The sequence below is a fragment of the Pseudochaenichthys georgianus genome, chromosome 16, assembly GCF_902827115.2.
Source record: "Pseudochaenichthys georgianus chromosome 16, fPseGeo1.2, whole genome shotgun sequence".
NCBI classification, from domain to species: domain Eukaryota; kingdom Metazoa; phylum Chordata; class Actinopteri; order Perciformes; family Channichthyidae; genus Pseudochaenichthys; species Pseudochaenichthys georgianus.
This window is the reverse complement of record NC_047518.2, coordinates 2,765,308-2,789,958: the sequence shown is the minus strand read 5'-3', so window position 1 is coordinate 2,789,958 and position 24,651 is coordinate 2,765,308. Positions and strand designations below refer to the sequence as shown.

Genomic DNA, 24,651 nt, shown 5'->3' with positions numbered 1-24,651 from the left:
ATAGACGTTGTAGTGTAATGATAAAGTAGGCCTACTTTATTTGTATTAATATTACCCACAATTACTATTCGACTTTATCCAATTATTATATAATACCCCTCATCTGTATTATTAATACTAAAACAACCATTTATTTGCTCTGCATCTTTTTGAAGAATTGTCACATGGTGCCTTGATTAGCACTTTATTAAAAACAATTGGAGCAGAAAAAGCATGAAAACATGTTTTCTTCACTTCACTGCCAACTACCCCACCAATTTACTTTATTTGTATCGTTTTATTATTATTATTATAGACGTTGTCCTGTTATTAAGTTAGTGGCTGCATATTACATTACTATAATACATTTTTAAATAAATATGACCCATAATTATCATCTGTATTATTATATAAACAAACTTTTATTATTTATAATTTGAAAAATCCCTATGCCTACGAAGGGAATCACAAAGTGAAGGGATTGTGTCACGTTGATTAGCGCTTTTATCTTTTTGTTAAATATCATATTATTAACACCGTATTAACATTATACAGGCATTCCATTCCATTGCTCATAATATTGTGGAGGAAAAGCCGCTTCAGAACCCCCCCGCTGGAAACAGGTTTATCTGTGTTCTTACCACAAAAACCCAAATAATTGATGATGGTTAGTTGGGAATGGTTAAGAATACGTTAAACATCTTTCCTGGTGGCCTGAACTTTCCAAATTAGACATTTGTAGAAGTGGAAGACAAAGTTATTTGACATTTGTATAATTTCCTGTTGAAAAATGTAGATTGTGTCAGTTATGACGAGTAATGACTTTTGCACTAATAGTTCTTACATAGTGTATAGCTACTCGAGTATTAGTGGTAATATTGAATAGGGACACAGCTCTTCTCCATCATCATCATCACTTCACTGTTTAGAGTGGTGCAAAGTCTTTTGTTGATGAATCAAAGCAGTTCGACATACGATATAATTCATATTTCTCGCAATTATTCAGAGAAACTCAATTTAGCCAGGCTCCTGATACAGACTGGCCCTACTGCTCCAGTGCACAGAGAAATTAAGCAAATATGTAAAAGTGATGAAAAACTAACCAAGTCTTATGGATTAACCACATGGCAGAACCAGGCGACAGACTTCAATTCTCTTCCAACACATGTACATCCACTTGATTGACTTCAATTAACAGACTTGTGCAGCACGCAGGTGTGGACTTTAACTTGTACTCGGGTCATGGAATCCTAATTAATTTGTTAGGCACATAGGAAGCTCTTGAAATGTCAATAGTGTTGCATTTTCAAAAGACGCTCAGAGGAACCCAAAGAGTCGACACAGACTAAAGGTCCTTACACACCAAACTGACACCAAACTGACACCAAAGAACACGTCCCGACGGAACGTCGCCTCGCGTCTCTGCGTCTTGGCCATGTGTCGCACTGCAACACACCGCAAAGACTTCAGCCGACGGCCAAGAAGCACGTACGAACTGCGCATGCGTGAGTGGCAATACCTCTCCTTACCAACAGGCAGCGGTAGTGTGTATTCCTCATTCAAAAGAGGCAACAACCGGAAGACAGATACACCGAGAGAAGAAGAACAGACTGCGTGATATAAACTATATACGCTATGTGTTATAAACAACACATAGCGTGTGCGTTCCATGTTCACTCTACAGCGAGAAGCTCACGGGGCTTTCCCGAACCTGAGTCGAGAGCTGGAGTTAAATTAAATCTCAGATTTGCCTTCTTAATAGTTTGTTTGGGTCCCTCACTTCCGCTTCTCATGCACTGATTCGCTAGCTGAACAGCCAATCAGAGTGATTTCTTTGGCCGACGACCTTTTACCGACAGCCCACCGATTCAACATTTCGAATCGGCGGCGGAAGGTGTCGGCACGGCCCGAAAAGACACAACGGTGCGGTACACACCAAGGCACACCAATCTGAGAAGGGCGACACGACGCTCATCGGCGGCCCGACATCTATCGACGCCGAAGATCGGCTTGGTGTGTGTCTTAAAACGTTCTTAAAGTATTCTGCATGGATTATTTTAATCAATTATTATATCAATTCCTTTTAATGGGTCAGTGTGTGATTGGATTGCTAAAGGTACGGATGATCAATTATTGAAGTCAATGAAGACAATGGCTGAAAGTGTGACACACTGTTTATATGGTAAGTGACCCAAAGGCTTTTTGATTCTGTTCCATATTATATATTAGGCGGTTGCCTCATAATCCATCTCCGTTACGACTGCTGCAGAAAACAACAGAAAACATGGGCACAGCATCTCTATTTCATTTATTACTGCCAAAATAAATGGTCTATTTCAGGGAGCTTTCTAGGAAATTATTATTATGAATAAACAGACCAATAAAAAAAAAAAGCATGACAGCATCTGTTAATACTTGCTGTTCTAGAACAAGAGACTCTGCACAAACCAGACTCAAGTGATTCAGTGCAACTTTACACCAAACCTCAGATGTCTGTTTCAATTTATGATTTAATACAATGGGGTGAGAAAGGCAAGCGCACACCAACATGAAGTCTGTCAGGTGCTGTTCCACTAAAGCCTCTAGAACAGGGTCCGGTTCTCCTAGTGTTCACTGAAATATGTGCTGGGATGGTGGTGGAGGGCGATGTCCAATTCATTACTTCTAATTTCCCATGGATGTTTGGGTTGTATTGTGTTTTCCTTTCATGTATAACCTGTCTGTATACCACCTTAACAAGAGTTAGGAGATAACCTCCCACACACATGAGAAACACCTGGATGTGAGCCTTTCCAGAACATTCAAATGCAACCTATAGAACACACTACCTCTTTAAAGGTCACCTACTATGCTATATTTTAACAATATATTATAGGGTCATATCTATACAAAACATGCCTCTGAAGTGTTTTGCTCAAAATACCAAATCACCCATTGTAGCGGGCCTCATACCCCTCTATTTCAGCCCTGTTACTAAAGTCTGGCCCTTTACATGTAACCGAGCTGCTGTTGGCCACGCCCATTTGGAGCTGCTGCTGGCCACGCCCCTTTGGAGCGTCCACATGCAAGCAGTGAGCTCTGTGAAGAGAAGGCTGTCTACCAGCAGAACCTCACCGAAACGCTGCCGTGACTAAACGCCTTATTAGGGTCCAAACCACATCAAGCATTATTTGTGAAACAGCATGGAGCTCAAGCTCTTACCACAAGGACAGTACCTTTGATTTCCAGCTTCTTTACTCCTATTCTCTCCAGTACAGGTTAGCTCTGAGTGTTAGCGATGCTTGCTAATGTAAACAAAGACAATAGTACGTCCAAAACACGTCACGCATTGTTTCTGATAGAGGATGATAGGTTGGGACGTGGGCGGGACGTTGCCAGGAGTTCAAAGTAAAGCCAGCCCACATTTTAGTAATGTGACCGCAGCAAATCTGGATCAGCTCCGTTGTTCCCCCGTTTTTAGAGATGTGGGTACAGAGGAAAAGAGAGAGGGTTTTGTTTTCTGACACTTTTCTCCGTACACACCGGGGACACATATTTCTGTATAGAAGACATTAAAAAGTGCATTTTCCATAATATGTGACCTTTAAAGGACATCGTATGGTGGTTAATGTTGGACATTTAAAACAAAAGTGCAACACAACTGCACAGTTATGTTTAGTGACGCATCATGTTTTGTCGTAAAATAAGTATCTCGATCATGTCATTGAAGAAGTTGGCTTTTGGTGCAGCAGTCTGTCGAGTGACCGTCCTGTGTTCGTTAGACCCATCCATCAACCCCACCCTATGCCATATGCTCACTTGCCTTTGAAACATATTGTTGACACAAATGAAAACATAATCTGGGACGAACTTGAGTCAATAGATAAATCAAAGTCTCCTCAACGACAATAGCAATAAGCTCAACAAAAAAAGGTGATAAGCAATACTTTTTTAAAGCCACATACACTGGGACTGAGTTGAGTTGTGTGAGTGTGTGTGAGTGTGTGCCTACGTGTGTGCGCATGTGTGTGAGTGTGGGCCTAGTGTGTGCGCATGTGTGTGAGAGAGACAGAGTTAGCCCCAGGAGGTGACTCAGTGCTGACATTAGCACATCACCTCTAACAGAAATCCAATATATTAAGACTCAGTGGTGTTTCTCTGTACGGCTGACGTGATTAGGCCCCAGTCCACGGGCTAGCAGGCTGCCAGCACAGAGGGGATATACACACTGATGAAGTCATCGTGTTATCTGGCCTGGGCATTGAGAACAGAAAGATGCTATATATACTGGTTACACGTCGCATTGCATTATAGGAAATGTGGGATTCATGGTTTTTGAAACTTGACCTATATACTAGGAACTTAAAGTCAGTGTAAGTCAGACTCTGCTGCTTCACTTTGAACTGTTCTTTTTCTGCATGCTCCCCAACTTTAGAGAATGGAATTAGTTTTTCACATGTCAACATACAATATTAATATACAACACATTGCTTATTATCTTTACTGTACAAATATTGGTACATTGACATAGAAATAAAGCTTTCTGTATTGATCATTTAGAAAGTCCTTTTTTTTAAGCATACTTTATTAGGGCTGCACAATTAATATTTATGTTGAACACATATAGTGACACATCCACACGTATTTACCACCAACTCTGTAGGTCCCCTCACATTCATGCAGCTTTGTGATCTACAAGCTCAATATGTAGGTCTTTGTGGCTTTACTGTTCTAATTAGTCTCAGCTTGGTACAATGTCTTCCAAGCTCCAAACCAGGGTCTCCAACCTTTTTTAGGATGAGAGCTACTTTCAAAAAATAAAACAAGTCGGGGACTACTTTTACTTTTAGTTTTTTGCAGTTTAGCATTTAGCACATTATGATATGCTGACCTTTAACCTTTGTGTGCTGTGGGACCCGTTTGCAGTGTCTACTAAAAGAACATGAATGCAATTTCATTATTTTAACCTGCTTTATTTGGGGGGTGGACCTCACATCCTCAAGGGGGGTCCTCACATCCTCTAGGGGGGTCCTCACATTCTCTAGGGGGGTCTGGGGGCATGCACCCCCGGGAAGATATTTTTTTAAATGTTGAAGTGAAATGCATCAATCTGGAGCACTTTGAGCACAACATGAATGTATGGATACAGCTCTCAACACTCTATGAAAGGGAGATTTATACTTTTCAATAATCCAAACATCTTTAGAATATGATCACAACCAATAACAAATCATTTAAACTGGTTTATTCTTATCTTATGTTAGTTAGCATTCTTTCTTTTTATTTATGCATATTTTACTAATCACTCCCCTTTTTAACTGTTTTTTTCTGTCCTATAGTACATACTGGAATGATTTCTTACTTTATTTTTTACAACTATATTAAATAGATAAAGGCTCTTTCTCTCTGTGTGCTGTGTTCAATGGGGCTGATGTGTTGTGTAGATTCTGCTACACAACATGATGGAGTTGGAGTAAGTAGATGGAGTTCGCTATGCTTGAGGTTTCGTTTATGCATAGGGCAGATTCTTTTAATTACAATTCCTTTTTTTTGTGTGTATCTTTTACATTTTGGATTTGCTTGGCGAGCTACTTATTGAGGGCTTGCGAGCGACCGGTAGCTTGCGATCAACGTGCTGGAGACCCCTGCTCCAAACAGACAGAACATGTCGTTAACCAGCTGCTAACCAGTGATGTCCCTAGCAGCTGAGGAGTAAGGCTGTTGGTGGAGACCAAAACAAAGCTTAAAGGAGAGGGAATAAAGAGCCAGATGAATGCTAATGTTGCTCTTTCTCTGCAGGCACACGTCTGGTATTATTTTCCCAATCACAAATGTATCAGGCAACACTAACTGTGGTGTTGAGATATTTGCCCTGAGACTAAGTGCTGAATGGATGCAGTCTTCTGCTTTTAAACTATATACTATTTCATAATAGAACATAAAGTCTTGTCTATTCGATCCCCATTAGGGATGGTCAAGAACATGTCCCAACCTTTTCAATCCAGACAGACACATACAAGACATTCTTTCTATCAAAACCGTGAGCCGACAAAAAACTAAAATACGACATGTAACATTCAAGTTTTCCTTTTTCGAGAAACTAATTATTTACAAAGCTAATATTTTCCCATTACCATGGTAATAAGAGGCTCTTAAGTCCTGGCATAAGTGTGCCTTACCCTTGTTCACAGAGGAGGACGCAGCAGGATTGTGACTAGACACTGAACATTTGTGTTGAATCCCAAGTGTCCATACTCAGTTGGGATTCAGTGTAGGAGAACACTTCCAAGGTATTCATTGGGCTGGCACATGAGAGGTTATGAGTGTGTTGCTTTCAGAGGTACCTGTAAACAAACCCCCCCCCCCAGCCCACTGAACCTCACCTCCCTCGATAACTGTATTACAGCCTCTGATGGAGATTGGTGGTCAGCTGTGAAATGGTTGATGAATTGCGGCAGCTCCTTCACATCAGCCTGACTCTGGAAATGAACTGAGACAGCCACCGTGATTGGTCAGCCTGCACAGAAGTGTCTCCGCCTCTCTAAGTGCTGCAGGGTCTTTGCCTGCCAGCAGCATATGGATGATAATGATGATGATGATGATGATGGTGGTGGTGGTGGTGATGATGATGATGATGATGATGATGATGATGATGATGATGATGATGATGATGATGATGATGATGATGATGATGATGGGATGGGATGTGACAACATTAGTTGTTCATTCAGAGATTTGAATTTCCTGGAGACAAACATTAAGAGTTCATCTACAACCATTAGATAAAGAGATTAAGGAAATTGCCTATGAATGCTGTCTCACGGAAATGTTTCTTAAGCACACAACCATTTCCGTTTCAGTGTACAGGTTCTGCTAAGGATTCTTCAAAGTGATCCACATCTGAAAGTATGTTTTCAGTCGCAGCTACTAGACAGTTGGTGTGTACAAGACAACCGTATGTACATTCATATTAGTGTCTGCATACTAGGGTCAAATGTCATTGAACTGACGCTTTTGCCCAAAGCAGTATCCATACTCTGTAATACTTTAGACATGCCTAAAGGAGCAATGTGGTGACAAGTATGTTGCCCAAGGACACTACAGGGTCTGGAATCAAATCCCTGACCCTCTGATTGGTAGACACGTATTTAGTACCTGTGCAAAAGTCCCATTAAAGAATAGGATCAGACTACACTCTTGGTTGTACTTCCAAACAGACAAGGACACAGACAACTGCAAAACAACCCGGCTGCGTTCCTTCTATGCGCAGAAGGTCAGTCTGCTCCCACTTTGCTGTGGACTGTCCACTCTCTGAAAGGATTGTGAGTCCTTGGAGTTTGCACAGAGCCTATGGTAGCATGTGCGTCGCTCTGACCTTTATGAACGTGCCAATGCGTTGAGTAGAACATTGGCTTTAAGGGTCAATGGGCTTGTGTAACAGTTTTAACACTAATAAGGAATGCAGGCCCTGCAGACAGGCTGACTGCAGCCAGTGCAGGTGTGTGTGGCTTGAGAGGTCCGTACCTTCACTCCTATTGGGTAAAGGCATCTGATCACGGCCCGTGCATCCACACACATTATTATTAAGCAGTACTGTCAGACTCAGAATCAGCTGTATGGCCGGGTGCATTTACACATAAACAATATAAGAACATATGTTGTAAGAACCATTTAGCAATACAACATTATAAAAACAAGTATTTACATCAAATTTAAATATACAAAAGAAACTTAAAAGCTAATCAAATAAAACACCTAGTACAATGAATATATGACAATACATGACATACTGCAGTGTATTGTATTTTCAAGTGGAGGGCTATGCAGACATGTGTGCAGTGTATTCAGAGGGCGGAGCCTGACTCACAGTGTTAAGAAACATGTTGTTTACATTCATGTAGTGCATAGTGTGTGTGGGGTGGATAATAATCAATATTATTCTCCTGTACAGTCCATCTGTAACTTCATATTCAGAGTGTTTCAAAAGGAAATAATAAGATCAGGAATGATCTTTCCATGTTAAAATCAAGATGTACTGTATCCTGTAAGACAGGGGTGTCAAACTCAAGGCCCGGGAGCCACATTCGGCCCGCGACTTCATTTTATGTGGCCCCACAAGAGCTTGCAAAGAATATAATATGTTTATTATACGGTTACATGCTACAGAAGCACGTTGCCCATAAACTACATGTCCCACAATGCATCTCAAATATGACTTTTTTCTCAGAATTTGCCTTTTTTTCTTCAAAATATGCATTTTTTCATAGAATTCCTTTTTCTCGGAATTAGATTTTTATTTCAAAATGTCACTTCTATTTCTTTTTTCTCCAGAATTTGGCTTTTCTTTTTAAATCATTTTGGGACATACGCACTGAAAATACTTGCAATTATTTGCCCAAGACTTCTGCTTTCAGACGTAGTTAATTATGAAGTTATTACCCTATCTGATGATAATCCAATGCAGAGGCAATGATGTAATATAATACATTATTTTATATATATGATATATTTATATATGTATTTTTATATAGTCTTAAAGTTACAACGGCCCTTTGAGTGCAACCATAATGCTGATGGCCCGTGATGAAATTGAGTTTGACTGCCCTGCTGTAAGAGAAAGGCCGAGGAAGTTACTAACATCTAACATGCTATTTAGTGTCTTTTTTAACACCATAGTTCAGGGTGAGGTTACATGAGATGAATTCCAATGAATTGAAACCTCTTTGCATTCTGCTCACCATCTTTCTCTTTCTCCATTTCCTGTCAGGGCTAAAGGTATTCCAGAGGAGGGAGGAACCCTCTGTAGAGGTCCCACATGCAGAGCACCCAGTGACATGTGTTCTCTGCTGTGAAGCCATCCTAGCACCAGGAGTCTAGCACTAGCAGAGAGCAGCTAGTGTACAGCGCCCGGGGAGCAATGGGAGTGGGGGGGGAGGGGGTGCCGGTGCCTTGCTCAAGGGCAGGAGGTGAACTGGGACCTCTCTAAGTAGCAGTCCACACTCCATATTTAGGTCTGGTCGGGGACTTGACTTTACAGCTCACAGTCCAAGCCCCCACTGACTGAGCCACTGTCGGATAGGGCTGTGCATCTTCACTGGTCTCACGATTCGATTCGATTACGATTATCCTGTCAACGATTCGATTCGGTTCGATATCCCGGTGCATCACGGTGCATCACGATTCATACCAATGCGTTGCATCCTCAATTTTCTATATTACTGCACATGGCTTATTTTTCATCAATGCATACATGCAGTAAATACATATGAACTCTCTTTTTATTATTTAGAAAGTGCTTCAGAAATCAATTACATAAATGTCTTGACATTAATTTATAAACCAAAATAAATGAATTGTATAGGTCTAGCCTCCGTGTGTGAAGTTGTTCCATTCTCAAAAACAAAAAGCTAATGCTTCTGCAGTCTAGCTGCAGCTTCTAGCCACGGTCTTCTGTTAAGAAAGGACACTGAATGTCCTGAATGTGGCATCACACACAGGACGTGAGTCTGAACACAGCAGACAACAGGAGTATTTACAACAGCATATACAAACAAAAATACTGCATGTGGGTGCACACTTACATTCTCTGTCTCACTGTTACATAAAGCCCATGAATGTATGAGATTAAATTAGCTTCATTATATCTCAGTGATTAAGTGAATAACAACGTTTCTATCGGGTCACTATCAGCCTGTCACTCATTATTTTCAGGGAGGGGGCGGGGTTTGGAGGAACGGAGAGGAGACGGTGATCGCGGAAGCTTTTTTCCTCCTGCCTTCACAAACTTTACACACGTATATATCGTCTGCAAATTGCTAGAGGACATTCATACTTTGCAATCCAAGACTTAATTAAATCCACCAAAAACCTGACATGATTGTAACGCGATTATTTTTGAAAAACATAAATCCCTCCCTGTGTCTCTGAGCCGCAGCGACACGGAGTGATTCAGAGCGGGTCCTGTTGTTGTCGGTTCTGGACTGGTGTTCTTGTGTTGGTGGATAAAGCAGACTGCTCCGTGTTGCTGTGCCGCTGTCACGTCTGTTCCCTGATCTCTGCGTCACCGACCGATTTGATATTAAAGTGACAGAAAAAACGTTATAGTAAAGCCGCGGCCGGAAAATCAGGAAGCAACGTTACTACTCTATAACCGATTATCTTCCGTCACTGCATCGAGACCGAATCGTCCACGTCCGCATCGCAATGCATCGTAGAAACGATTATTTTCAACACCCCTACTGTCGGACATGTTATTAAACTCTTCATACAGAACCACCATAAAGGTAAATGGTTAGCTAACCGTGGAACTACAAAACACGGGATGAACCTGAACACATCTCAGAGCTGATGGCAGAGAGAGGACAGAGGGAGCTGCTGATGCTCTTATCGGTGTCAGCAGACTGAAGCCCTGCTGCTCCGCGTCTCTTATCAACACGCCTCTTCACTTTCCAATTTCTCCCCCAAACACCAACTCATTAATCATGCCTGCTGTCCAAGATGAATTGTAATTTTGAAAAGACGTGTCTCCCCCCCCCCGAACCCCACACGCCAAATGATTAGATTCATTCAATCAAATCGGCACCTCTGTTGTTTCCCCGACTCAGACTGCAAGGACTCTTGGTGTGCTCCTAGATAACAACCTGTCCTTCACTGCAAACATCGCTGCTACAACCCGCTGCTGCAGATACACGCTTTACAGCATCAGGAAGATACGTCCCCAGCTGACCCAGAGAGCCACGCAGGTTCTGGTCCAGGCTCTCATCATCTCACGCCTAAACTACTGCAACTCCCTCCTGGCTGGTCTACCTGCATGTGCCATCCGACCTCTGCAGCTCATCCAGAATGCAGCGGCTCGCCTGGTCTTCAACCTTCCTAAATTCTCCCACACCACTCCGCTCCTCCGCTCCCTCCACTGGCTTCCGGTAACTGCTAGAATCCACTTCAAGACAATGGTACTTGCGTACCATGCTGCGAATGGATCTGGCCCTTCCTACATCCAGGACATGGTTAAACCGTACACCCCAGCGCGTGCACTACGCTCTGCATCAGCCAAACGGCTCGCTGCACCCTCATCTCCCATCGACATCAGGACAGCAGAAAGCTCACACACCTTCCAGACTGAAAACTCATCTCTTTCGACTCCACTTCGAGCAATAGAACTATTAACAGAGCACTTGTATACTAATAAAGGACTGGCTTCTCTAAAGCCAGTTGAGTAGCACTTGAAATGTTTTAGCTCTATGAAACCTGATGTACTTATGATTCTGTTTTCTTCAAGGTTGTGTCTTCCTGGTCGAACGCACTTATTGTAAGTCGCTTTGGATAAAAGCCTCAGCTAAATGTAATGTAATTGTCCTTGCTTTGATAAAAAGGGCATCGTGAAAACAAATAGAGGCGGTGGCAGTCTGTTTCCACAGCTTTACCGCCATTAGCAGCTAGCAGCGGATTCATGTCGTCCTCACGAACCTGCTGCTCTGAACTTATACTGTTTCTGCAATTCCTCGATCAAAACGTTCTATAGCTCCGTAACAAAGCAAGCCAACACACAAAGAAAAGGTAGAGAATGACAAAACTAGAACGCTTTTAATGAGAAATATCTTCCCAATAAACGGTTGAGTTTCATTGAGCTTGGATTGGATCATAATTACTGTACGGATTCTTGAGTTCTGGCCAACATCCAAATAACTATTGTCATGTTACGGCGACATTGACCTTCAACCTTGTGTTCCCACATAGTTTATACAGGTCCACGTGAACCTTTGTCTGACACACTTTGAGACATTCCCTCCAGATGTTTTGAGATGTTGCATTCAGGGAACTGGGAAAAGTGTCGTCAACCCCAAAACATAATGCCTCCGGCGCCAGCTATCACCTGTGTGAGGCTTAAAGGAATGGTATGCTCATGACACTCATTTTTAAATAATTATCATCCGATAAAACAGACCAGTCTCTGCCAGTCTCTCTTTTTTTTTTTAATCCGACGACATTATCAGTGATTTTAAACTGATTATATACCGAAATAACATCAACACTGTGGGCGCCGCCATTTTCCGGACGTGACGTAAACCATGCGTTTGGTTTTCGAGGACACGTTGATCTCCATGTTATTTACTGTAGTTTCTCTCTTCAAATATGCCTCACTGTATCGCGAAATATTGCCACAATTCTGATAGGAACAATCCACGGAATGCTCGGTTCCATCTGTTGCCAAAAGGTAAGCGTAAGAAGTACATTCGGAGGCAGTGGCTAGCGAAATGTGGCCGGCCCGAACCGAAAGATTCACAGGCTCATGTATGCAGCGAACATTTCACATTTCCGGACGACTACTCTGAGAGTATGATAAAACATAACATGGGATTTATGGAACAACCATTACTTAATGGAGATGCAGTACCATCGGTCTTTCTGGTGTCATCACCGACCAGGACACCAGTCCGGCCAGTTGAGAAATCGCCCTCTGCAAGTGTGAAGCGACGGAGGAGCGGAAGTAGTGCTCGGAGTAAGAATAAGGTATGTTATAGCGCATTCCATTGCAGCGGCTAGCCCCGTTTTAACGTCCTTTAGCGTCCAGGCCAGGACAGTTTTTGGTGGCCTTTCCATATAGCGTAGTACCGGCTAGTGTGTATTTCCCCCCAGTTTTTTCCGGCCCCATAAAATCGTGATTCTATGGCCAGGGACAACGAAGCTGAGTATGCTAAACTAGAGAGGGAATCGCTAGCAAGGGTGGTACTACATGCATACATATAGTATCTTATATCATCTTCCTATTATACACACATGCATTTCCAAACATCTGGACTACCTATGTTGCAAATGTATTATCTCTTCAATTTACACACGGCATCTATTGCACGTCTGTCCGTCCTGGGAGAGGGATCCCTCCTCTGCTGCTCTCCCTGAGGTTTCTCCCATGTTCCCTTTAAACTGTGGGTTTTCTCCTGAAGTTTTTCCTTGTACGATGTGAGGGTCTACGGACAGAGGGTGTCGTATTGTCATACTGATAAAACATCAAAACGTGTTCCTCTGCTGACGAGTCCGAACTCAAATATTCAGCCATGTTTCCGTGTGTTGACAAAGTGAACGCATGGATGACGTCACGACCATCACGTGATTACTGAAAATGGCAAACATGGCAAACAATATACAGGTCTTGATAAAAAAGAGCTATGAAATCATTATTTACCGGGGAATATCGCTGATTTCTTCAGGGTATGGTTTAAACATAACGTTTCACTAAATACTGAAGTTTTGATTAATTATCTAATGAGTGGACCATTCCTTTAAGAAGACTACGTGGAAATCCTTCAAATGAGAAAGTGAAACAGCTAACGATAACCGTCCAACACCTCCGATTAGCGATTAGTTCTTGTTTATGGTTTTCTTTCCTGATATGACAAACTGTGTGAGCAACAAATAAAATGGCACTAATATGTTTTGGCACTAACTCCATCTCTAACACGAAAGCCCCCCTGGATTCTTGTCTGGTGGACATTGTTAAGCTATCTTCTATTCTGCTTGTGATTTAGTTACAGTTCTTAAAAACAATGAATGTGTCTGAAGGTAATCGTTCTCCTGCATGTAGGTGCACCCTTCGTACTGTTTATACGATAAGAAGTACTTTATTCATCCCAGTTTGGGACATTTTTGAAATGTGACAAATCACTATCTTCATTTTTTTATTCAAACCTGTTTCAAACAAATCAAACAGTTGACACACTTCTGTAGACACACACAGCCCCTACGTCCTCAGCCGGTTCAAAACAAAAGCCTCGCAGCAGAGCAGGTGAGTTGGGAGAGGCCGATGAGACGGCACACTGTGTCCCATCAAAGTGTCCCTTAGTGTGCGTTATGGTAAGAACAACATGTCTGCTACGTTCCACTCTCTCGTGCACGCCACACTCCGTGTGCATGTGTGGTCTGAAGCGGTGGAAGTTCTGCTTCTCATCTCCGTAACACAAGTGTCCGGACCCGTCTAAATGCAAATGCTGGACCTGCATTGCATTAAGGCTTCCACATGTTTCCTCTTTCCTTCTCCCTCACTCCTTACTCTCCTCAAAGCTCACTGTGTTCTTCTTGTAAACAAATAGGGCACTTGTGAGCAAGGAGTGAATGAGCAGCCTTTTGAGATCTGGCCACAGAAGCAGTAAGACCGAACTGTTCATATATGTATCATATATGTATCCCCCCTCGCTCTCGCTCTCTCACATGTTGGTGTGTGTGTGTGCGTGGGAAAGCTGTGGGCGACACTTCTCATTTCCCACATGCTGCATCAGGGTCGTAGCAGTGATAGCATGGGGTTAGCGCTTTGCAGACAAGAGCTGCGGAGCTGTTTCAAACAATCAGCACCTTCCATGTGGGAGCAGTGCTCTGTTCTTTTCAATACAAACAACTCTGGGCAGCCACGGAGCTTTCAGAGGGGACATGCTAACACATCTCCATGGATACCAGGAACTACCAGTGTGCCGCCAAATAATGACATTCATCAAGAACCCAGTAAGCTCAGGTTTTTAGAACGAAGCACTTTAATTAGCTTACGTGCCACATTCCTCTGATATGAGATCCTTTCAATCAAAAAAACAAGACTGAATATTGGCGCTGATTTGTCCATTGCAAAGAAAGACATACACTTATGCCATTACGTTGTTTTCACGTATGCATTTCAGAAACACATATATAGTGATATGTTCTGCTATTTTGGCAAATCTAATGCAAATCTAAGTGGTTTGATTTTAGCATTAAATGATACAAATCTGGTTATCCGAAACATTGAGGTTCATCCGCTTGGAAAGAGGAAGTCATCTCTCCAAAAGAGCCTTTGCCTAGACCTTTTTATCACCCTTTCATTTATTTTTTTAATTTTATTTTTTGTATCGCTTTTTATTAATTCTACCGTGTTGTGTAATGTTTATTTATACTGTTCATGCTCACTACTTGTAGCACTTCGGGATTTGAAATCAAATATGAAGTGCTTTATAAATGGAACCCATTATTATTATTATTATTATTATTATTATTTACAATTACAAAACATCTGGAAACATATTGATTTTGTGTAGGGCAGATGTATAAACAGGGAGTTACTGAATATTGGTTAGTGGCAGCGTGCTCCGGCTAACTGAATGGACAGTAAAGTTAGAGGATCAACAAGAAGAATCATGGAAGCTGTAATGCAGGCAATGAGAAGAGGTGCATCCTCCATGTCGCACTGTGCACTGAGTAGCATTACATACAAAACACCTACGAGCATGATCAAAAGACAAAACGCCAACACGGTCAAACTCACCTGTCACTCTCATCCCAGGATATGCACGTCTGGTTGGCGGTGCCCTAATGGGGGGGGGGGCAGAACACATATATGATCAGCATGCCAGATAACTGGTAATACCACGTCATATTAGATCAATATATTGAAGACAAAAGCTACTCACGTTGTACATGTGAGAGAATTCCACCACCACCGGGGCGGAGAGGGAGGCGGGGGTGGGCTTGATGGTCACTGATAACACTTTGGAGTTGAGGACTGTGCTGTTCCTAGAGGGAGGAAGGAGACCATCAGTGGGTGATCTGTGGCAGCATTAGCTCTGAGGGACGTGTGCAGAGGTAAAGGAGGAACATCTCCACTTAGTATGTGTACACGCTACTTTTAGCCAACTAGCATGAAACAAAGTAGCTGATGACTGAGTTTTGCACAGCAACAGTTTTTACTAAATGATGTTGCTAGGTAACAAGACGAAGGACTCCCCAAGTCATTCAAATATATCTGATTGGATGAATATCTGTCCCAAGTGGCCGATAAGAGACATTTCACCGTATGAACACATGCGAGTCGTCATGAGGGTCATTCCCAATGGGACCACGGCTTTAACACCTCTCAGAGGAATCCATCCAATACAGTCAAAGTATTGACTCCAACCCAACTTGTCTAATCCATTTGGTACATCGACAAGATACTTGACATGATGAGTGAAAATATACACCTCGTGGTGCGATTCCAGACAACATGAATGTCGCACGGATATGTGTTCTAGGTAGTATGAGTCCAATGTGAGAAACATCTTGTGGAGGCACTACAGGACAGGTCGAGGGGTCAGCACAGACATCAGGACTATCAAAGCTGCTAGATACTCCAGATGGACCAAGGTGGTGACAGATAGACCATATACTAGGTAGTGTGGTTCAAGACTTTGGAAGAAGAGGATTGAAATCACTGATCACAAACAAAGACATCCGCAGACGAGTGCCTCGAAGGGAACCTGGATCACGTGAAGTGGGAAAGGGCGGATGGACAACTCATCGGCATCCACATCACCTTCATTGCTGAATCAACAACAACAGATGCTCCAGATGTTCTGATGTGTCTGCCTCTGTGTGTGCTCTGCGTCAGAGACGATCCTTCCTGCTAAGTCGAACACGTTTGAGGAGTCCTCGAGGAGTCCACATTGTTGTTAACAGCTTATCCTTTTCTCCTCGACTGTTTAGTATGCATTTCAATTTTTGCTCTCCATAGGTACTCCTATCAATCATGTGGAATGAGACAATCAGGGGCGAGTGCATTGCTGCTGGAAGTTCTGACAGCGGAAGCTTCCAGTCGGACCGACGTGTTCTCCCTCACATCGTCAGTGTGTCCTGTACGCACAAGCGCCCTCTCATTCAGAAACACAATCAGTCAACGTAAATGTTTGTGTCGTCTCCTGTCCTTCCTCAAACTCATCTCCTATTCCCTTCTTCACCGAGAGGAGGGGAATCAAAGCAGAGGCACGTACGGGAGAAAAGGATGAGAAGAGAAAAGAGTTTCGTTTGGTTTTAGCTGATCTGTATTTATATTCTTATTTTATTGTAATGGTATTGTACATGTTATCATTTTTATTTGTTTAGTTCTAAACATGCGTTGGTTGTAAGTGCTCTCTTTCGTCACACAGCCATGTGCTACTCTGATAACTACCAGAAGGGGGAACACTGTTATCCTAATCACGTTTTATTTGAAGTGGAAATATGGAGAGCAGCAACCGTCCAAAGATGTAGACAACCCTGCTGGAGGCCTGTGAGGGAGGGTCTGCTTCAGGTCCTCTCCCCTTATGGTCCCGGCTCTAACGGGCTTGTACCACAGTCTCATGCTGACCCTTCCGGCACAGTCTCTTCAGCAGGCGGTTACTCACAGCACCACGCATGCACCCACGCACAGCCCGCTGAGCGCCACCTACTGCTGTCCTAACTGGCAGGTTAAGCCTCATGCAGCAGCAACGTCCCCAACAGATCCACTTCCTCGTGGAGGTGAAGGACGACATGAGCCCACCCACTGCCACTGGGCTGCCGTTTGCCATCAAAGCCTAACTGGGAACACGCACTGCTTCAAAGGCCCTGATTCTGGACACGTGCACATCGGTCCCGGCGGTCACACAGGGGTACAGCAGTTGTTGCTACTTGCTCACTAATAGTCAATGTTTGATCCAACTATGACGATGATCTTTGCTTAACCTCGACTCAGACCCTGGAGGATCTTACCGATAGAAGAGAACTACACAACGTGTGTGTTACAGTGATTTGTAATGTGTTTGTGGAAGGCTCTGACAATGGTGTACTGCTCATAGAGGCATCAGAACGTACAACATGTCCCTCTGTCTGTCCATCTCTCTCACTTCCTGTCTCTGTTTTCAACCACATTGCAGGAACCACAACGCTTCTTTTGCCATTGCTTATCATTTCTATCATTATCTCCATTTCCATTCACAGCACGCTTCATTCTTAATGGTTATCACTTCCGACAAGTGTCACATGGGTGTGGTTTATTGGTGCGTAGGTCACTGCGGGACGCCGTCTTTGATGAAGAGGAGAAGAGAACTGCTCCTTTCTATTGACCGTGGGGTCCGGAGTTGGACATTGTTTGTTCTGTGTCTTTATCAAACACCATGAGCTCTAACCGCGCTACGGACTCTTGTCTGGAACGCGTCGCAGCGGCATAACTCATAGGGATGTTTGGTGCTGCACACATCACATAAGACCACACATATATCAACCCGTATTAAACTCCAAACCACAGTCTCATCGTCTTGGAACAGAAAGCGAGACTGGGAGACAGAGCGATGCTGGCAGGTCTGAGGACAGACTGGGCACAGTGGCGTGGGGGCTAACACACTTCGTACACACACGATAGTGCCAACGTGATTCAGCAAATATCATGTTTCCGATGTTTATTTGAGTTTAGCAGGTTCATCAAAAGAACAGCTGGGCTTGATTGGTCTGTTTTGTAGGTACAACAAAAAGAATGTTGGAATCACGACATACATTACAACGTTCCTGAGTGGAAAGGGAATGTCTGTACGAAGCTGTAGTTTTCAGAGGACTTCCCTTAAAGCATCACGCCCACAAGAAGGTGATGCAATAGAACATTAGGTGGTCAGTATGATCCATCATCTGGGGACCATGAGTGTTTGTACAGAAGTGTCATGGCATACATCCAGAAGTTGTTGAGATATTTAAAAAAAACTTCAAGGTCTGCTGAGTTAGTTGGAGGGTTTTTAAAAAGTTAGTAGGTAGACTTTTAGTTAATAAGTTGTTTTACATACAGTAGCGTTCCTTCCTTTAGTGTACCACTAATGACCAACAGGCCTAGAACAGAACACATAGACGTCGTGTCCTGCATTGTTAGGTATTCCTCGCACTGCCGCCAGCGCTCGATGCGCTACACCGGTCAAATACATGCGCTTCTGTGTGTGTGTGTGCTCCTTGGCGTCCATGTCGGAATACACCACTCTACATCCCCTGATGGGAATCAAGTGTCAACTCTTTCAGTGTCAGCATTCTTACCTCTGAAGAGTCAGGATGCTGCCCAGGTTTCTGTACAGAACGATCCCGGTTACAAACGTGGAGGACTCGTCTGATTCTGTTTGGGAAGAAAGAAGAAACACACAGAGCCGGAAGGTTAATGTCGTTGTTTCAGGAGTATTGGAAAGACTCACGCAGCGTCCACACGACAGCTTCAAAAAACGTATGTAGCTTGGGGATTTTATTCGAGCAACGCGACCAACAACCAATCACATGAATCTCCCGCCCCGGACATACAAAGCAAAAACCCCGGGGATTTTATGGGAGCAATATATATATATATATATATATATATATCAGGGTTTCCGTTAGCCGGTAATTACCGGTTTTTAGCTGGTAAAATTGATAAAAAACCGGTAAATTCAAAACCTGACGGTCAACATGTCTGGTAATAATTAGGGAGGCTCCGATCGATCGGCCGCCGGTCATTATCGGCCGATATTCACTCTCAATAGTTTGATCGGTGCTCTCTATAAAGGCCGATCAGGAGAGCTGGATCTGATCGATATGGACATAAACGCGAGTGAAGTGTAACCGGAGCGAGAGAGAGATCAGATCAGCTGCTGAGTCTGACCGAGACACGCAGCTCTGCAGAATCACCTGAAGCCCCGCCCTCTGTTTCGCGGGCTGCAGGAGCTGCATGAGAAACTGACGTGCTGTCAGGAGAGAGAGGGAGGGAGAGGGGAAAAGAGAGGCTCCGTTTCTCCCGTGTTATTATTCAAAATTGATGTAAACTTCTGAATAATGTACGTTATCTACTACAAGTAGTTTGTTTGAATGTAATAATTATGTTGTTTGTTGTTTGTGGAATCATTTATTGAAAAATGAATCTGAATGTTTCGATCTGTTACGATTATAAACTGAAGCAATATAAAAATGAGCCCCGTGAACTGAGTTTTAAACTGAAGCATATCTGCTCATAGTCCGGTAATTACCTGCTAACGGAAACTCTGCTACACAACTATTATTATTATTATTGAAATATGACCGGTAAGTTTCACAAAATCTGCCCGGACATTTGACCGGCGAGAAAAAATCCTAGCGGAAACCCTGATATATATATATATATATAAACTCCCCAAACAGGCGAAAACCTACCAGTTTCACCCACTGTCTCTGCCACCTCCCTCCATGCTGGTTCCTCCGGTTTGTATCCCGGTAGGTGAAGAGGGTCTGGTCATACACAACCGGGTGATTTGCTACGGCGATAGTTAGTTTCTCCTCCAACTTTTCTTGAAATATAGAAATGAACGGCGGGATATCTCTCCCAGCTTAGACGCGGTTTGATTGGCTGGCGCTGGCTACTTTGGCGTCTCCGGCGTCAGAAGTTGAACATTCAACTTCTGACACCGGAGACGGACCGCTCTGCTACCCACAATTCAGTTCGGTGAAAAGCGAGGCAACGTGACGTCACCCCATTCAAAGTGAATGGGCAGACGCGTTGGAAACCGTTGTTGAAGCTGTCGAAGCTGTAGTGTGGACGGGCGTAACCGGCTCAGTCTCTGCTGGCTCACAGGCCTGCTGCAGAGGAGAAGCTCAGCCAGGCTGCCCCACTCCTCCAGCCCCCAAGAGCTCTGACACTGGAGCTGGCCTACATGACCAGTCAGCTATGAACACTTGCACAGCTTCACAGCCTGACACCAACACACAGATACATACACGCACAACTGACACATCATTTCAATAATCTCCGTAGTGACAGATAGTAGCAGCGGAGCCTGACAGTGGTCTCACACCGGGGAATAAATGGAATAATAAAACAAGAATGGACTAGACTCCCGCGGTGGAGTAAAGACACTGAGTGGATACGCAGAGGTGCTTATCTCAACATGTTTGACCGTTCCTAGCAGTCACACCATCACATCATGACGTCTAATGATGCTTTGAATCAAATCTACTTTGAATTGACACACATGCACACAGAACGGTCTCACTGCACTTCACCCACCCCACTATTTGGAAGTGTAAAAGCTACCATTCAGACACCCACAGTAACACAAGTCTCTCCTGGTGGGCTATGTAAAGACGGACATTGATACAGTTACAGAGTGAAAGTGAAAGGATTGTTAAGATGACAGCATCCACAGAGCGACCCACAGGAGGAGTCTGGTGAGAGGAGATGGGGCTGGTCCAATGGAACTGAAGGACATGGCAGAGACAGAGGGATGGGCTGCCTGTTCTCAATGCACTGACCACTCTGTCAGAGCGCTTTCACCTCACCGGCCCTGCTAACAGACGGCATGGCTAATCTCAGGTCAGAGTGTTTGGCCCACGTTGGTCATCTATTCATTTGGCACAGGCCGTACGTACGTCCATATGGCCTGCATCTAGTTAAGACCCTGAACACTTTGCTAAGAAAGTAAAAACAGCAACTTATTTTCCTTCCAGAAAAGTGAAAGACGGGACAGTTTGGACGTGAGTGAGTCAGCAGCGCATTGGGTCCACATCCTACTGCCTTCAGGCCTTCTGTCCAGGCTGTAGCTCACACCTCTCAGGTCATGTTCTGTGTTCCTGTTCAGCATCACACACACTGGAACCCACGTGTTTGATGCAGTGTGTCAGTGTCCTGCAGCCCCCCCCCTGGCCAGAGGCAGAGCTGCTGCCACACCTGCCTCAGGAGAGTGCCGTCCGATTGGACCGTGCCATTCTCCTAAAACCCAAGGGGTGTTCAGTTCACAGAGCAACTTCACCCTAGCTCCCCTTCCTGTAATGAGGGAAGGGCTTCTCTCCCCTGCACTCAACTCTGGACTGGGCAGCAGCCATCAAAGGTCCCTATTATACTGGTTGCATCAATAACAGCTCTCAGATAAGCCCGTCTCTGAAGTGTTCGTCTGAAACACCACACAGATCATAGGCGTCCCATCAACGCCTCTGTTTCAGCCCTGGTGCACATGTTTATGTACGACAGGACAAAGTGGATTCAGCGTAATAGGTGACCTTTGAAACGTGCAGTTTGGAGATCAGCTCACCCTACGTCCGGCTGCTCACCCTACGCCCGGCTGCTCACCCTATGTCCCGGCTGCTCACCCTACGTCCGGCTGCTCTGCGTGTTGCCGCAGCGCCCCCTGCAGGTGAGCTCGTCTGCTGCAAGACAACAGAGTCGTGCCAGCATCGGAAGAAATGTGTCAAGAGCTGACTGCTGGACTACGTAAAGGCACACGCAGCCCGGGGCCAGGAGATGCCTCCTCCTTCTGGGTACGGTGTCAAAGGCGAAGAAAACACAACTCCATCTGCCGGGCCGTCTGAAGACATCCAGCTCTTCTGCTCCAGCACCCTGTGGCAGCCTGAGAGCGATCAGCGTGCCAGGCAGAGGCTCCCAGGCAACAGCTGAGCTCCCATGGGCATCAGGGGGGACCAAGCCAGACGTGTTAGTGTGTGAGAGGAGGATGCTCGTCCTCTCTTTGGCTGGCCCATCCAATATGCTCAGCCAGACTGTCTGTGCCCAACAACACTGAGCCTGGAGGGACTTTCCTCAGTGATTCAATAGTTATATGTCTGCGTAGGAGAGCTGAAACAGTCCCGAGCCAAGTGTCTGTCGATATCCATTTGCACGATGTGAGAATGGGTACTTGTTGAATATGCTGTGTGAATATGCTCATGCATGTGGTCATGCATATGCTTCATTGCTCACATGGCGTCACTCGTGTTATGAGTAGGAAACGCTCATTTTCATGACTAGGCAGAAAGTCTGAAACACATGATATCTCTCTGTCAAATTGCTGCTTCAACACACTTCACTTTGCAGATAGAATGTGCCGTATTCTAACCCAGCGAGTGGTGGGAGGAAGTGGACTAGAACACCCTTTAAAAGCAAGTGTGCACTTGTGCTTACCTAATATACTCCATTACCTCCTAACCGTAACACACATGCCAAGAGCGGAGTAAACATCATACACATGTAACTTCTCCTGCGTCAGATAGGATTCTCATCATGAACCTCGCAGTAGTTTTCTCACATTGCCTCCTAATGGACGCTTTAACAAAACAACGGAATTTTGGTCAAGTTCAAAACTAAAAATACAGATGAATATTTCACTTTGTCTCTACATTCATTTAACTTGTACCATCGCGTTAGTATGTTTTATTATATCGTTATGCACTTACAAGACAGCACATGACATCAGCATCTCTGGAAAGGAGGGCCTATTTAGGAGAATGCCAAGTGTCTGACCTGTTACCCTCTGAAAGGTTCAAGCAGAGTGTTGGCTAGTTGCACTATGTCGTAGTTACGAGTGTGTAACTGTGCGCATTTCTAGAAAGTCGAAATGCGTGTTATTAGTGCTGCCAGGGACGTGCACAGGTACGGGCTAATGTTGCCCGGGCAACGGCCGTTTGCCATTTTTGTCTGATCTGCCCCTCTGGGGAGAGTGAGAGGGTTTTTTTTCTTTTCTGTTGTGGCCGAATAAACATGATAAGCCCACAATTAGTATTGTAGCGTCTCGCTGCGGGAAACACACGCTGTCATCTGCCCCCGGTCACGTGACTTTGTTTACAATCTGACGGCTGGAAGCAAAGCCCTCATATGGCTATGGTGATCATACCTAATGCCCCCCTGGCTTTGGTGGCCAATCCCCGGGTCAATCTGTCCCCGTTTTTAAATATGCGTTTAAGACCAGCTCTAGTGTCGGATTTCTGAAAATTGATTTTGAGTTTTCTCATGGCAGTTAGACCAGGGGACACACCAGGGGACTTTACTTTCTCTTGACACTGTCGGTTATTTACAAAAAAACACCTACATATAGCCTACGTGTTGTTGTTGTGCTTCTGTCTTTCTGTGTCGTTTCATCTGTAAACTCCCTCACCGCTCGCTCTCTTTTCTTGATCGCCCTCTCACGGCGAACACTTCACTGTCCCGCTTCATTGTAGGATTTCTGCCATGTCTCTACTTCAGTTTGACCACCTCTGTTATTAAGTGATGAATGCTAGATAAATAAGTAATTAGATACCTTACCGTTACTGCGCTCATAAAGAATGATAAGAATAAGAATGATGCGTACTGAACTGGTTTCATTAATGAAATTAAGTGAGAATTAAGTGAGTTTATTTAAGGTAATTAGTTAGAAGCCCTATTTTATCAGTATGTCTGCCAGCAGTTACAATGGTCAAACTACACTAAAACAGAATTGTCCCCATTCTTTCTTTAAAGGTGGGGTAGGTAAGTTTGAGAAACCGGCTCGAGATCGCTAACATTTGAAAATACACAACCGGAGAAAATCTGCCACTTCCTCACAGAGCCCCTCCTCCAACACACACGGACGCGCACATGACCAATGAGGGCACGAGATACGTTTGTGCCCCGATGGAAGGCTGACAGGCAGGTAGGCCATCCAGATTGGTTGTACTTTTTACAGTATTACGGCTTCTACAGATGACATTTTTTATGGATTTGTTGTCAAAGCACATCAGATATTCATTGCTATCGGGATGTTAAGAGCATTCCATGGAATATAACAAAAAGTGTATCTCGAGCCGGTTTCCGAAACTTACCTACCCCACCTTTAATAGTTACTAACATTAGATATTTTTAATGAAATATCGACTACAAAAGATATCCCTGGTTTTCATTTAAAAAAATCAAGTCACTGAATGCAAGTAGTTGCTTTAGCTTATTTTGTTATGAGATGATGATGTGAATTACTGTTCGAATTAGTTAATGTAATAATCGTTTGGTTATTTTATGCATAGCCTAATGTTACATGTCTGCGCTTAAGAATGCCTTCAAGAGGAGACTGAAGCAGAGAGAGAGAGATAGATCTGAAGGAGGCAGCTAAAAGGACTGCAGCTTTGCAGAGCTGGATAAAAGGTGCCAGCAGGGCAGCTTCAGGCGAAGCACTGTGATTATGTCAAGCAACTACATGCATTGGAGTACAC

At 43.9% G+C, this 24,651-nt stretch overlaps 1 protein-coding gene across 5 annotated transcripts in view; it reads right to left on the bottom strand.

Annotated features, from left to right (window-relative positions):
* Window positions 1–18,835, bottom strand: part of LOC117461555 (adhesion G protein-coupled receptor B1-like) — a 55,317-nt gene extending 36,482 nt beyond the window's left edge. For all 5 annotated transcript variants that reach the window (XM_034103482.2, XM_071205784.1, XM_034103481.1 and 2 more), the window contains exons 1-3: window positions 18,763–18,835; window positions 15,387–15,489; window positions 15,242–15,285 (exon numbers count right to left, since the gene is read on the bottom strand). In XM_034103482.2, coding sequence (XP_033959373.2) covers window positions 15,242–15,285; window positions 15,387–15,395 — 53 coding nt within the window. In that variant the 5' untranslated portion in view covers window positions 15,396–15,489; window positions 18,763–18,835. The remainder of the gene's footprint in view (window positions 1–15,241; window positions 15,286–15,386; window positions 15,490–18,762) is intronic.
* Window positions 18,836–24,651: the final 5,816 nt, after the last annotated feature.